The sequence below is a fragment of the Mercenaria mercenaria genome, chromosome 15, assembly GCF_021730395.1.
Source record: "Mercenaria mercenaria strain notata chromosome 15, MADL_Memer_1, whole genome shotgun sequence".
Taxonomy (NCBI): domain Eukaryota; kingdom Metazoa; phylum Mollusca; class Bivalvia; order Venerida; family Veneridae; genus Mercenaria; species Mercenaria mercenaria.
In genome coordinates, this window is record NC_069375.1 from 70,740,874 (window position 1) to 70,754,130 (window position 13,257).

The window sequence follows — 13,257 nt, forward strand, 5'->3', positions numbered from 1 at the left end:
AAAATACGTTTAAAAAGTAGCCTTACAGAGTAAATAGCTTTCCTTTTTTGCCCTGGTGCCTTTTTTTTGACCCCACAGACCATATTCAACTTGCCAAAAATCTCAAGATATTCTAAAAAAGTTTCTTAAATTAAGTGACCTTAAGTGTCAAAAGCTTTTCCCCCGTTTGCCCTGGTGCCCTAGTTTTTGACCAAAGACCCAATATTGAACTCGTCCAAGATTTTGTTGGGGTAACTTTTGACCGTTTCTTTAAGACGGGCCAAAAATTTGGACCTTAGGTTTAAAGTTAATTTGTGTGATGACGGACAGGGCGATCACAAAACTCCCGAGTAAGTGAGTTAAAAGGTTTCACAAGCCAATAAAAATACACCTCAGCCCACCATTTGTGGTTTAAACATAATCACATGAAAAGAATCATTTCACGTTCATTTTTTCGAACCCCCAAACCCAAACGGGTTGCCTTGCCAAGTTCCGTGGAAATACGGGAAAATAGCGGTGGGGAAAAAAATTGCCCATCTGTAAAATTTGGGGAAATTTTTTGAATGTTTTGTTATAGGGCTTTTATCTTTATATAACGGGGCCTATAAAAACCCTTTTCCCAATCCAAAAAATTACTTTTTTTTCCCCAAAACTGGGCGAGTATTTCCAAAATGTAGGAAAGTTTTCCCCCAAAATCAGAAATTGGGGATGGTTAGTTTTTAATTTTTTAGTATTTTCCAGAGAAGCGTTTTTTGGGCATCAATTTTTTTAAAACTAAGCCAACGGCATGTGTGAGCTTTACAGTCAAAAATCGTATGTTACATGGCCTTGATTTTAGTTGTGTTTAAGGGGAGAAAAATTTTTATTAATCTTTGGGTGTTTATTCCTGTTGATTATTTTCCCAAAAATGGCCCTTTATGTGCAGAAATTTCCCAATTTGAAAGGCTAAGGCCACTTCCCAATTTCCTGATGAAAAGCCCTGGTTATATAAATCTATAGAATCTATGAGCAGCAACAGAAACTATCCAGATGTATCAGGGAATATTTTTAAAATGAAAAATTAATTCATAATTTATTGTTTTTTAAAAACCCTTTTAAAATTTGAAGAAATCATGTGTTAAATTTAATTGATCAACAATGAAGTCAGTAGTCCCATAATAACCATTTTGCATGAAATTCGCATACGCTTGTAATTAACAATATTCTTAGTGAAATTTTATTTTCACTGGAAACATCAATGATTGACCTCAAAATAGCATAAAGTTTAAAAAATATTGCTGGTTGCATCGCAGGACTGAACCAAATTCAGTACGAATGCGTAATTGGGACGTAAGAATGCAACAGACAGGCAGAAGGTAGAGCCTTTTAAGGGGGTCTAAAGTTTTAGATCAGAGAAGGAAGTAAAATTCAAAGAAATAGTTTTTGGGTGTGTCTGTCGTCAGGGGGTGGGCGTGCAATGTGGGGATGGGGGCGTTCGGATTTTTGTTGAGTGATCATGTGGACTATAAGCACAAAAAAACTGGTTTTTTTTTTTCTCTATTTTTGAGAGTGGGGATATCGTTGATCCGTTTCATTCATTATCCCCTACCTACATTCCATTTTTAAAAGCAAAACACCTTGAAAAATTTTGAAGTCCCATTTGCAAAAAGTAAAGGGGCCCCAAAAGGCCCCTAATCGCCATCTGATTTCGCTGTCAATGAAGTTTTGTGATGTCTGTGAAATTATACTAAAATTTCAGCTAGTGTTTCTGACCAAAAGTTCTAAAATTTCCACAAGTAAATAGGCCAGGTAATGAGTTGTGTGTTTTTAAAGAAGTGGGATAAAAGTTGGGGAATGAGTGTCCAAAACTGATTTAAACTGAAAGTGACCAAACCACCCCAGCACCCATTTTTGAAATAAACAGAATAATGATTGTTCATAAAAAGTCCCCCAAGAAACATTATGAAAAAATTGTATGTAGTTTCCGTTATTCTATATGGGGAAAAGAATTAAAAACCCCTATCATCCCAAAACCGCGACATGTCTTATGCAAATAAAAATATTTGAACAATCTTGACAGAAGGTCCCAAAAAAATAAAACCAGAAATCCGTAGCCGCCTCACTCTGAGTAAGGGAGGGTTTCAGTTTAAAAAAAAACACCGTTTTGTGTGCAAGTGAGCTGTGAGTGATTTGGGGTTTTTTTTATGGCAAACCAACTTTAAAAACAGTCATTTCAAGAGGAAAAGTTTATACTAAAAACCCCAATTGTAAAGCACCCCCAAATTCATTTATGAAAATTGAAAAGCTATCTAAATCATTTATTAAAAATGTAAAGTGGGCATACAAAAATCATATAGAAAAATTTAAAGCATATCAAAAAACCATTTTTGAAACAGGTGTCAAAATGGTGACAAATCCCCCCACGACCTTGCCTTTGTCTGGTGACCCCCCAAAGTCAGTAGGGGTGGTGAATCAATAAGTATAACAGATGTGAAGTTTGGGGCCCGGGGTGCGGGGTTCGAAGTAAATGCCTTCATGCAAAGATTTAAATTTGGGGCCCGTGATTGACCTTGACCTGGTGACCCCAAGTCAGTGGGTTGGTGTATATAAAATATATCGGCACGTAAAGTTTGAAGGCCCGGGTTGAAGTGGTTCGCAAGAAAAAGTCCCTTCATGAAAAAATTTTAATTTTGGGCCCCTGTGCCTTGCCCTTTACCTGGTGCCCCCAAAGTAGTAGGGGTGGTGTACCAATAAGTACTATCGCATGTGAAGTTTAAAGGGTCCTGGGTGATGGTATGCATGTAAGTGCCTTATGAAAAAAGTTAACTTTGGCCCTTGACCTTGCTTTGACCTGGTGACCCCAAAGTCAGTGGGGTTTGGTGTACTCAAAAAATACTATCCCCGTAAAGGTTAAAATTTTGGGTAAAGGGGTTCGGGGGGTAAAAGTGCCTTCATGCAAAAAATTTAATTTTGGGCCCCCTGTGACCTTGCCCTTTGCCCAGTGCCCCCAAAAAGTCAGAAAGGGTGGTGTATCAAAAAGTACTTCAGAATTAAAGTTTGAAGGCCCGGGGTGAAGGGGTTCGGAGTAAAATCCCTTTAAAAGCAAAAAGTTAACTTTGGGCCCTGTGCCTTGCCCTTTTGACCTGGGACCCAAAGGTCGTGGGGGGTGTAAAATAAGTACTATCAGCATGTGAAGTTGAAGGTCCTGGGTGCAGTGGTTGCGATAAGTGCCTTTTGCAAAATTTAACGTTTGCGAATAACTAAGAATGGAGGACAGTTAAAACTAATATGCCCCCCTTGGGGGCAAAAAAATTTAAAAATTTATACATAATATTTTAAATTTTTCCAGCTATAAAAATTTAAAGGTTTACAGTATTCACAAAACAGCGATTTTTTTGTAAATGAACAGCAACTTGACGCAAAACTTATCTGCCAATACATATTTTTCTGTTCCCCAAAAATTGGATACTAAAATATTCTTTAAACAACTGCCCCCCTTTGAATAAATCCCTTAATTTATTTTTTTAAACGTTACAGTTTTCAATTACATTTTTTACGTTGCTTATTTTGTAAGTTTTTGTCAAAAACAAAAAATTTATTTGTTCCTGTAAATTAAATGTTGAAAATCAGGGCAAGAAGTTTGACTGCAGCAAGTGATCTTTAAGTTCATTGCGTATTTGTCGGGACAATAAAAAACAAGAGCTGTCACAAAGGGTGACAAATGCCTTGCAGCCCCCTTGCCTTTTGGGGACCTGGTGCCCCAAAGTAGTAGGGTGGTGCTCAGAAAAGTACTATAGAGTGAATTTTGAAGGTCCGGGGTAAAGGGGTTCCCCGAAAAAAACCCTTTCATCAAAAATTTAAAATGTTGGCCCATGTGCCCTTGACCTTTGACTGGGACCCAAGTCAGTTGGGGGGTTATCATTAAGTATTATCAGCAGTAAATTTTGATGTCTGAGTAAAGCGGTTCGGGGAAAAGTCCCTTTCATGCAAAAAGTTAACATTGGCCCTTTGACCTGGTAACCCCAAAAGTAGTAGGGGCTGTACTCAGAAAGTACTTCGCTTAAAGTTTGAAGGTCCGGGGTGCAGTGGTTTGGAGTAAAGTGCCTTATGAAAAAAAGTTAACATTGGGCCCCCTGGGGCCCTTGACCTTTGCCCTGGTGCCCCAAAGTCAGTAGGGGGGGTTTTACTGTTAAGTCCATAGTTACCCATTTTAAAAAAGCGCACCGTGTAAATGCGCACCCCCGATTTTGGCCCAAAATCCTGTGAAAAAAATTTTTGGTCATTTTGAGGTGGTGGAAACAAAGTCGGTTACTCGACACCGGAAAAAATTTTTTTATCTCTGGGCGGGGGCAGCATCGGTCTCGCGGATATCGTTTTTTGTTTTCTCGAAAATAAAACGTAAAATATTGTTTTTTTGTTTTTTTACTTTTTAAATTAACTATTTTGAATAAAAAAAACAGCATTGATTCTATTTGGGAATGGTATCTTTAAAAATGAATGAGCTTCTCAATTAAAACCAAATAAAAAAAGGGTGGTAGTCTTTTTGTCACGATAAAATGCCAAAATTTACGCCATTAAACGTGTCCCTGTGTCAATTAGTTGTTCAAAGTTTGTCTGGTTTAAAGATAATTCTCGATTTTTAAATTTTGTATCAAAATTTTTTTGATTTATTAACATTTTTTCTTAAAAAATACTTTTAATTTATATGAAATTTTTTGTTTTAAAGAAAAATAAACCCTTTGATCTTTTTGGAAGTAACGAACTTATTTTAGAGGCGTAAGCGGGGAGTGTTTCCTTTACCAAAATGGCGAAATCCCGGGAAAAAACTTGTTTTTAAGTTGGAAAAAATTTTCATACCTGTGTATTATTCGCCCCACGTTGGGGGTGGTCCCGGGGGGCAAAAAACTCGCATTTACTGGGTATCCGGTCTATCAGCAGTAAGTTTTAGGACGGGTGAGGGTTCAGGAGAAAGTGCCTTATGCAAAAAATTTAAAGTTGGCCCGTGATTTGACCTTTGACCTGGTGACCAAAGCAGTAGAGTGGGTACTCAAAAATATATCAGCAAGTACCCCCATCAGGGGCAATTGAAACCCGAAGGTCCCGGGTGGCGTGGTGTGAGTAAAGTGCCTTCAGCAAAAAGTTAACGTTGGCCCCTTGTGACCTTTACCCCTGATTCAAGTCAGTAGGGGGGGTTACTCAGTAGTATACAGATATGAAGTTTGAAGGGCCCGGGGGATGGTTGGAGTAAAGTGCTTCAGCAAAAAGTTTTAAAGTTGGCCCTGTGACTTGCCCTTTTACCTGTGACCCCAAAGTCAGTAGGGGTGGTGTTCAGTAATTTCATCAGTTGTGAAGTTTGAAGGTCCCCGGGTGCAGTGGTTGAAGTAAAGTGCCCTTATGCAAACAAGAGGGCCATGATGGTCCTGAATCGCTCACCTCTTCCCCCCGATCCCGTTTTTAGAATGACGTGTTTTTTCTATTTTTTTGACATAGTGACCTATTTTTGAGTCATGGACCCCGTTTTGAATTGACCCAGATATATCAAAATAAAAATTTGCCAATTTTTTTTGAAGATCCATTGAAAATTGGTCTTAGAGGGGCCAAGGGTTTTTCTATTATTTGACCCATGGACCTAGTTTTCGAAGATACGTGACCCTGTTTGAACTTTACCTAAAAATCATCAAGGTGAAAATTCTCACAAATTTCATGAAGATCTCGTGAAAAATATGGCCTTTAGAGAGGTCACAAAGGTTTTTCTATTTTTAATTACTGGCCTAGTTTTTGATCGCCGGACCCGTTTTGAAAGACCTAGATATCATCAAGGTGAACATTCAGATCAATTTTTTTGAAGACCCTTTAAAAATATGGCCTCTGAGAGGTCAAAAGCTTTTTAATTTTTTTTTTAGGACCCTGACCTAGTTTTTGACCGCAGTTACCCAGTTTCAAACTTGACCAAGATATCATCAAGATGAACATTCAGATAATTTATCGACCCTGAAAGGTATGGCCCTTTAAAAAGGTCACAAGGTTTTTTTTTTTATCTGCCCATGCCTTTTTTTAAGGCACGGACCCCGTTTCAAACTTGACTAGATTCATCAAGGTGAAAACTTGACCAATTTTATGAAGATCATTTAAGGGTATGGCCTCTAGAGAGGCACAAGGTTTTTCTATTTCAAGACCTACTGACCTGTTTTTGATCGCAGTTGCCCCTTTCAAACTTGCCTATCACATCGTTAAAATTCAGACCAATTTATACAGATCCCCTGAAAAATTTTTGGCCCCTTGGAGGTCAGTTTTTTTATTATTTGACCCATGACCTACTTTTGAAGGACGTGACCCACTTTTGAACTTGACCACATATCATCAAAATGAAAATTCTGCCAATTTTTTTAAAAGATCCTTTTAAAAAATGGCCCCTAGGAGGTCACAAAGGATTTCTTTTTTGACCTACTGACCTAGTTTTTTTACCGCACATGACCTGTTTCAAACTTGACCAGTTCATCAAGGAACATTCAACCAATTTCATACAGATCCCATGAAAATTGGCCCTTTTGAGAGGTACAAGGTTTTTTTATTATTTGCCTCTGACCTGTTTTTGATGGCAGGAAAAACCCCCTTTTGAATTGACCTGATATCTCAAGATGAACTTCGACCATTTTCATACAGTCCCCTGAAAAATATGGCCTCTAGGGGGTCACAAGGTTTTTTTTTTGACCAAATGACCTAGTTTTTGATGGCACGTGACCCCCGTTTCGAACTTGACCTAGAAATTTTATAAAATGAACTTCAGACCAATTTTTATGAGATTTTTTAAATTATGGCCTCTAAAAGGTACAAGGGTTTTTTTATTTTTAGACCCATGACCTAGTTTTTTAGGGGCCCTGACCCCCTTTTTGAACTTGATAGATATCACAAGATGAAAATTTGACGCTTTCATAAAGCCCCCCAAAAAATGTGACCCTAGAGTGGTCACAAACAAAGTTTTCGCGGACGGACTAACGCCGGGCGGACCCGGGACGGACGCGGACGCTGCGTGATCACAAAAGCTCCCCCGTCACTATGTGACAGGTGGGCTAAAAATTAATGTTGTGACAAACTAAAAAAACTAAAAAGGAGGAAATTGAAAACTAAAGCCTCCTTAGGGGGGCATAAAAATTTGGGAAATTTTCCCCCCCCTGGGATTTCAATAAATAAAATTTCAATGGGTTTTTTAAATATTTAATGTTTCTTGCTAATTAATGTTTATATGTGTTAAAAATTTTTTGTAAAACAATGCTTTTGCCCATGGTTTGTGACTTCAAAATTTTTCCAGAAACATGGGGGCCTGTTCTTAAGAATTTTTTGGTCAAAAATGGGGAGTGTGGGGAGGGGGGAGAATTAAGGGGGAATTTAGCTCCTAAAACACTTGAGGTTTAACATCTCTTGCAGTGCTTCAAACCCACTGCAATGTGGGGCAAGTGGTTTTAAGTCAGAAATCTTTACCACCGGCCACGGAGCCTATTTTCGTGGCTTTTGTTGCAAAATATTTTATTCACTCGGATGTAGTAAAAAGTGTACGTTTTTGGGGCCCGGTGTTTTTTTGAACAACTGATTTCTGCCTCAAATGAGAAAGTCTAAAAAATACGTATTCATTTTTGTATCAGTCAGGTGGTAGTACCTGTACTGAAGCAGTAAAAGGGTTTCCTTTAACAGTTTAGGCTCAATTGTTAAAAAATACATAATTATCTATTTTGTAATTTATTTGCTTGTCAGAGATTACATACAATTACTTTCAAATAGGAGAAAAAAACATTAATTTGGATTCATGGTTTAGGCAATCAGTGAAATTCAATCCCAGCTAAAAGTAAAATAACAAACCATGTTATGTTCAAAAGATAACTCCACAATTTCTCATGACCTTGAAATTTCATGCCTGCAAAAGAGTAGCTTAAAATCTTGTAAAATTTTTTCCCAACTTTTTTCCCCCCTCCCCCCATTTTTCACCGCATCAATTGTTTTTTCGTTACCGTACCGCATTTTTACCGCTTTGTGGTCACCCGAAAGACAAGAAAAAGTTCCGGGGAAGCGCTGTTTTTTAAAAGGGGCTTTAAAAAAGACACTGTTTTAAAAACATTTTCTTGGTGAAATTTTGGGCCCCCAGTAAAGTTAAGAGGACGAGTGAATATTTTGGAGGACAAGTTGATTTTTAAAGATGCCCCAGCCCCGAATCCATTTAATAAAAACTTTAAGCGTGAAAAAACATTTTAAATTTTAGGAAAAGAGAGGGTATAATGCTAAAATGCTGAATATTGGAGCCCGAGGTATTGACCTTGTTCTGCAATGCAGGCGATGAGGTAAAACAGCTATTATGAGTTTGAATCAAATCCATTCAGCAATAACAAAAATATAGTGAAAGTGAATCAAAATTAACCCCGAATTTTAAAAATTAAAAATAATTAAAAAACTATTGGTGCAAAGTTAAGGTCCTTGCGATTTGTGTGGTTGTTTATGGGAACAAATTTTTTCGTTAAAACGGATAAAGGAAAGTTTACAAAACTTTAACAAGAAAGTCGATACACCCAAACCCGGGGGGGTAGAACACCCCTTATTTCCCAATACAGTGGATCTAAAAAGGATGCCTAATTCATGAAATTAAGGGCCTCAAGCCTCCAAAACTTTAGCCAGAAAATGAAAGTAAAAAGGGCGCATAATTCATGAAATATTGGTGCCCTAAAGCTCTTGATAGCCATGGGTAATTGAGGAATAATTTTGTCAGTTTAAACAAGCCCATAAGAATTACAAGAAAAAGAAAAAAGTGAATCAAAAACTTTAACCAAGGGGTAGCTGAGACCAGACACCATATGCGAATGATGTGAGGTTGTAGGGTAGCTCTTTTGTATAGTCAACTAAAAATGTACCAGAGCCTACCACATCATATGATTCATACCTGTATTTCAAAATTTGTTGATACTTCCTCCTTATATTTGCCAAAACATTTGTAAATGATTGGCTTTAAGTGAATGAACAAGTGAGTGAGTGAGTTGGGTTTTACGGCGAATCGACACAAAATGGTCATATATCGCCGAGAAGTCATTGAAAAGTAGTTCAAGTTTATAAACTATAAACTTTAGTTTGGTTATAGCATGATTACCCGCAATCAAAAGCTTTTATTTTTGAACATATTAAAAAACCCCTGGGTGGGAACAAGCAAAATTTATTTAATGTCTGTAAAGAGTACGTATTAAATATCATAAATACATTACTTTTTAACAACCCCGGGGGGGCAACAAGGAAAGCCCTTTATGTTTTTTTGAGGTCAAAAAATAAAAGGGGATGGAAACTGTATTCTCACCTTTTATGAACAACAGCTTCATAGGAAACAACGTACGCGCTCAACTATTTCGATGCTGGATAGTGGAATTAGGCACATCTGTCAGGAAGTTGGAGCTGTCTGTGGACAGGAGTGTTTATAATGACTCAAATGTGGATGCAGATAGTGTGCAACCAAGATTTATAAAAAGAGGTACAAAAGTTAAAAAAAAAATAAGAGGGGGCATAAGTCATGGGAAAAATTTTTGCAAGAGTAATGCACCCCTGTGTTATTCATGTGACTAAAATAATGTGGAACAACTATTTTCAGTTTGAATCAAACCTATTAAGTTATAACTGAGACAGCAAAATTGCATTACAATTTGAACACAGGTGCATGGCCCTGTAACCCATGGCCCCTAGGTTTTGGGCTGGGCCCCTAATTTAAATTGTTGGAGAAACTGCCCATATACCTAATGTTAAAATTATCTCTTGACACTCTGGGGTCCTAAATGAAAAATTTCAGTTTTTCCCCGGAACCCGTAGAAATTTATTTGTAAAAAGGTGGCTTTAATTTTAATATCAGCGCCGCATAATGGACCTTGTATTATATTATGTGGGTGAAGATGTGAACAGTCATTTTACATTTAATTAAATTCGTTTAGTAACCCCAAAACTTTTTAGGTCAAAAAAGCAAAAAAAAAAAAAGAAATTTTAGTAAAAAAGGGGATTATTCACCAATAAATTTCACCCGGTTATTGATGCCATGATGTGGTAGTTCTAATTCTTTTTTTTAATAAACATTTAAAATACAGTGAAAGTGCCCAAATAAACCCGAAATTTAAGTAAAAAAAGGGGGATTTTTCTGAAATATTGGGGCAAAGTTATGGTCCTGTGTCATTGATGTGGGTGATGCAAAATGGTACTACTTTTTAAATTTTAATCAAAACTGTTCGTAAAAACCGAGATAGAGGAAAGTGCATCAAAAATTTAGCTGGATTTTTTAAGTAAAAAGGGGAAGAAAGGGGGTAATTTATAAAATATGAAGCAGATTTTTTACCGTGTCATTTGATGTGGTTTTAAAGTAGTAAAACATTTTAAATTTGAAACAAATCTGTTTGGTAAAAATAGAGATAAAATGAATGTGCATAAAACTTTTTCCTGAATTTTTGAAAAAGGGGGGTAATCATTAATATAGGTGCGATAGAGTTATTTCCCTGGCAAAAGGTTATGTGATGATGCTTTAAAAATTATTTTAAGTTTGAATCAAAACCCCCTTTTTAATAAAGGATAAGTGAAAATGCATCAAATTAACAAAATTTATCATTCGGGGACTGGTTATAAAAAAAGGCTGTCGGGGGACAGCAACGCTCGTATTCCAAAAGCCTTGTTTGAATGAAAAAAAAGTTTTAAAAAGGGGCATAATTTTGTAAAATGCAAAGTAGAGGGATTAAACCCCTGTACTGCATGTCATATCTGCATGAAAAGGTGTGAAGTTTCAATCCTTTCCAATTTGTGGATATGGAAACGCTTAAAATACAAAAACTTCAAAAAAAAATGCTAAGTCAAAGGGGCATAATTTTGTAAAAAATGCCAAGTGGTTATGGACCTTACAGTGATGTTGATCATGACAGGGAACAAATGTGTGAAATTTCAATCCATTTTAATTAGTGGGTACTGAGATACGATTACATACAAAATTTAACCAAAAAAATGCTAAGTGAAAAAAGGGGGAATTTTTAAAAAAAAGGAGTGAGTTATGGGGGTTTTGTGCATGTCAAAAATGATAGTGAAAAAAGTATGTGAAGTTTCAATCCATTCCCATTTGTAAGTATGAGATACCCTTAATACAAAAATTAAACAAAAATTTCTAAGTCGAAAAAGGGGCATAAATTTTTTAAAAAAGCAAAAAAAGAGTTATGGAACCCGTGAATGTAGATCAGTTCATCACGTGAATAAGTGGTGAAGTTCAATCCTTTTCCCCAATGGTTTCTGGTTACCCGCTTACATACAAAATTTAACCAAAAAATTTTTAGTCGAAAAAAGGGGGATAATTTTGTAAAAAAAACAAAATAGGTTATGGACCGGCAAGTAGTCGTTTTTCACAGTGAAAAAGTGTGTGAAATTTCTCCATTCCCCCAAGTGGTTACTGAGTACCAGCTTACATACAAAAATTAACCAAAATCGGGACGCAGACGCGGACGCCGACGCATGGGCGAGTGAATACTCACTATTTTATGAATAGTCGACTAAAAATTGACATCAGAGTTAGGGGGCCTTGTGTCAAGTGATGTTGGATGATGAATTAAATGAGCTTTTTTGTTTAAATCAAATCCCCTTCCATAAATTTGTATAACGAGATAGAGGAAAAGGCACCAAAACTTCAACCCGAAAAATTTAAATAGATACCTTGATCATTTTTGTACGAAAAGCTACAAAAAAGCCCATATCTGTGTTTTTCAAAAAACTTTCCGGGGGTAATAAAAAATTGTATGTCAAGTTTTATCCTAGGAGGGGAAATTTTATCATAAAATTCCCATGGAAAATATAAAAATCCCCCCCCATAAACCCAAAGTTGTTTTTTTTTTTATTGATAGAAAAAATTGCGAATGTACAGCACAATTATGAGGACACGCACCTCCATAAAGCCAGGGTTTTTTCTAGCTAATGATGAAATTTTTTTCAGAAAGTAGATGGGAATTTTTTTCCTTTATTTTAGGAAAAATACTATTTTTTGGGTTGTGAAATATAGCCCAAATAACGGCATAAAAATGGCGAAAAAAAAAAAACCCCCTAAAAATGTAAATGGACCCCAACTTTTCTTTCAATTTTAAAAATTTCGCGGGTTTAAAGTGTTGGGGTTTTTTTTTAAAGTTATTCCAAAAAATGGGGCTATAATAAATTTAACCCCCCCCTATGATAAAAATCTGACAGGGCAAAAAGTGTTATGTAACTTATTACTTCCCTTTAATGACATAGATTGCCTTTGTACACTCTCAGATACAAAATAAAGTCATTGTTTAATACTTTTGAGCTACTAACTGTCAAAAATATTCATATGATATAGTTTATTGTTTTGTTGTTGTTTTTTTTCAAAAGTTTCATACCAATTCTGAATGGCCCCAGACATATTATTCTTCAAATTCAATGAACCACAGGAGTCTGAAATAAATCAATAAGACCCTAAAAGTCTATCTTTACAAAAATAGACCCCTATATGCGTTTATTTTATATATATGGCGGTATTTTTGTAAAGATTAGACTTCTATGGTCTTACTGATAGAAATTCTTCAGAACACTTGGTTATGCTTCCCGAGTCATGCAGTAGCGTCATAAAATTATTTCACTAAACTTTCAGAATTTGTATTTCTGATCGTCAAAAATCATGTTAAGTAATCTTTTTTTACATGTAGGTAAATCTATTCACTTTGGGAAGTTTTTTTTAACTGTACAGGCTGCCTTGTCCCTCACTCACCGTGCTCACCTGGGTGTGAGGTAGCACTATATACCGTAAAGTCTCTACTGTACCGATACGCCCATGTGAAATCATTTTTTGGTGTTTTTCATCCAATTACATAATGACAGCTGATAAAAAGTATATATACTTACTTATCTCCCTGCCAGTCGTGGAATTTTATTTTCCCTGTCGTTGAATCCGCTTCAAAATTAGGGAACTCGTCACCAAGATTTATACCCATGTTTAACACGTAAACTTCTTCTCGCTTGGGCAAAGCGCATGCGCAAATGATAGCGTCTTTGCACGTTTCAAGGCTTTGCACGTTTTGAACAAGGCTGTACAGTAGTAAATAAATTTGCTCTATGTTCTTTATAAAATTAACAATTTTCTGAGCACTGTACATAATATATAGCCAGGTCCATTTTAAAAAAGAATTACCTGTCTTATGTTCTTAACTGACCTGTAAACCGAAAACAAACACCAAGAAAAGCAGGCGTTGCATCTTCTAAGAGAGATTTTTTTGTCTGAGAGGCCAACACTATGGAATTATATCTACC

At 36.4% G+C, this 13,257-nt stretch overlaps 1 protein-coding gene across 1 annotated transcript in view; it reads right to left on the reverse strand.

The window, feature by feature from the left end:
• The window catches only part of LOC123558107 (uncharacterized), a 125,604-nt gene extending 112,615 nt beyond the window's left edge, over positions 1 to 12,989 (reverse strand). Inside the window, exons 1-2 of the mRNA XM_053524318.1 lie at positions 12,853 to 12,989; positions 513 to 516 (exon numbers count right to left, since the gene is read on the reverse strand). Of these exons, the coding sequence (XP_053380293.1) occupies positions 513 to 516; positions 12,853 to 12,941 (93 nt within the window). The 5' untranslated portion in view covers positions 12,942 to 12,989. The remainder of the gene's footprint in view (positions 1 to 512; positions 517 to 12,852) is intronic.
• Positions 12,990 to 13,257: the final 268 nt, after the last annotated feature.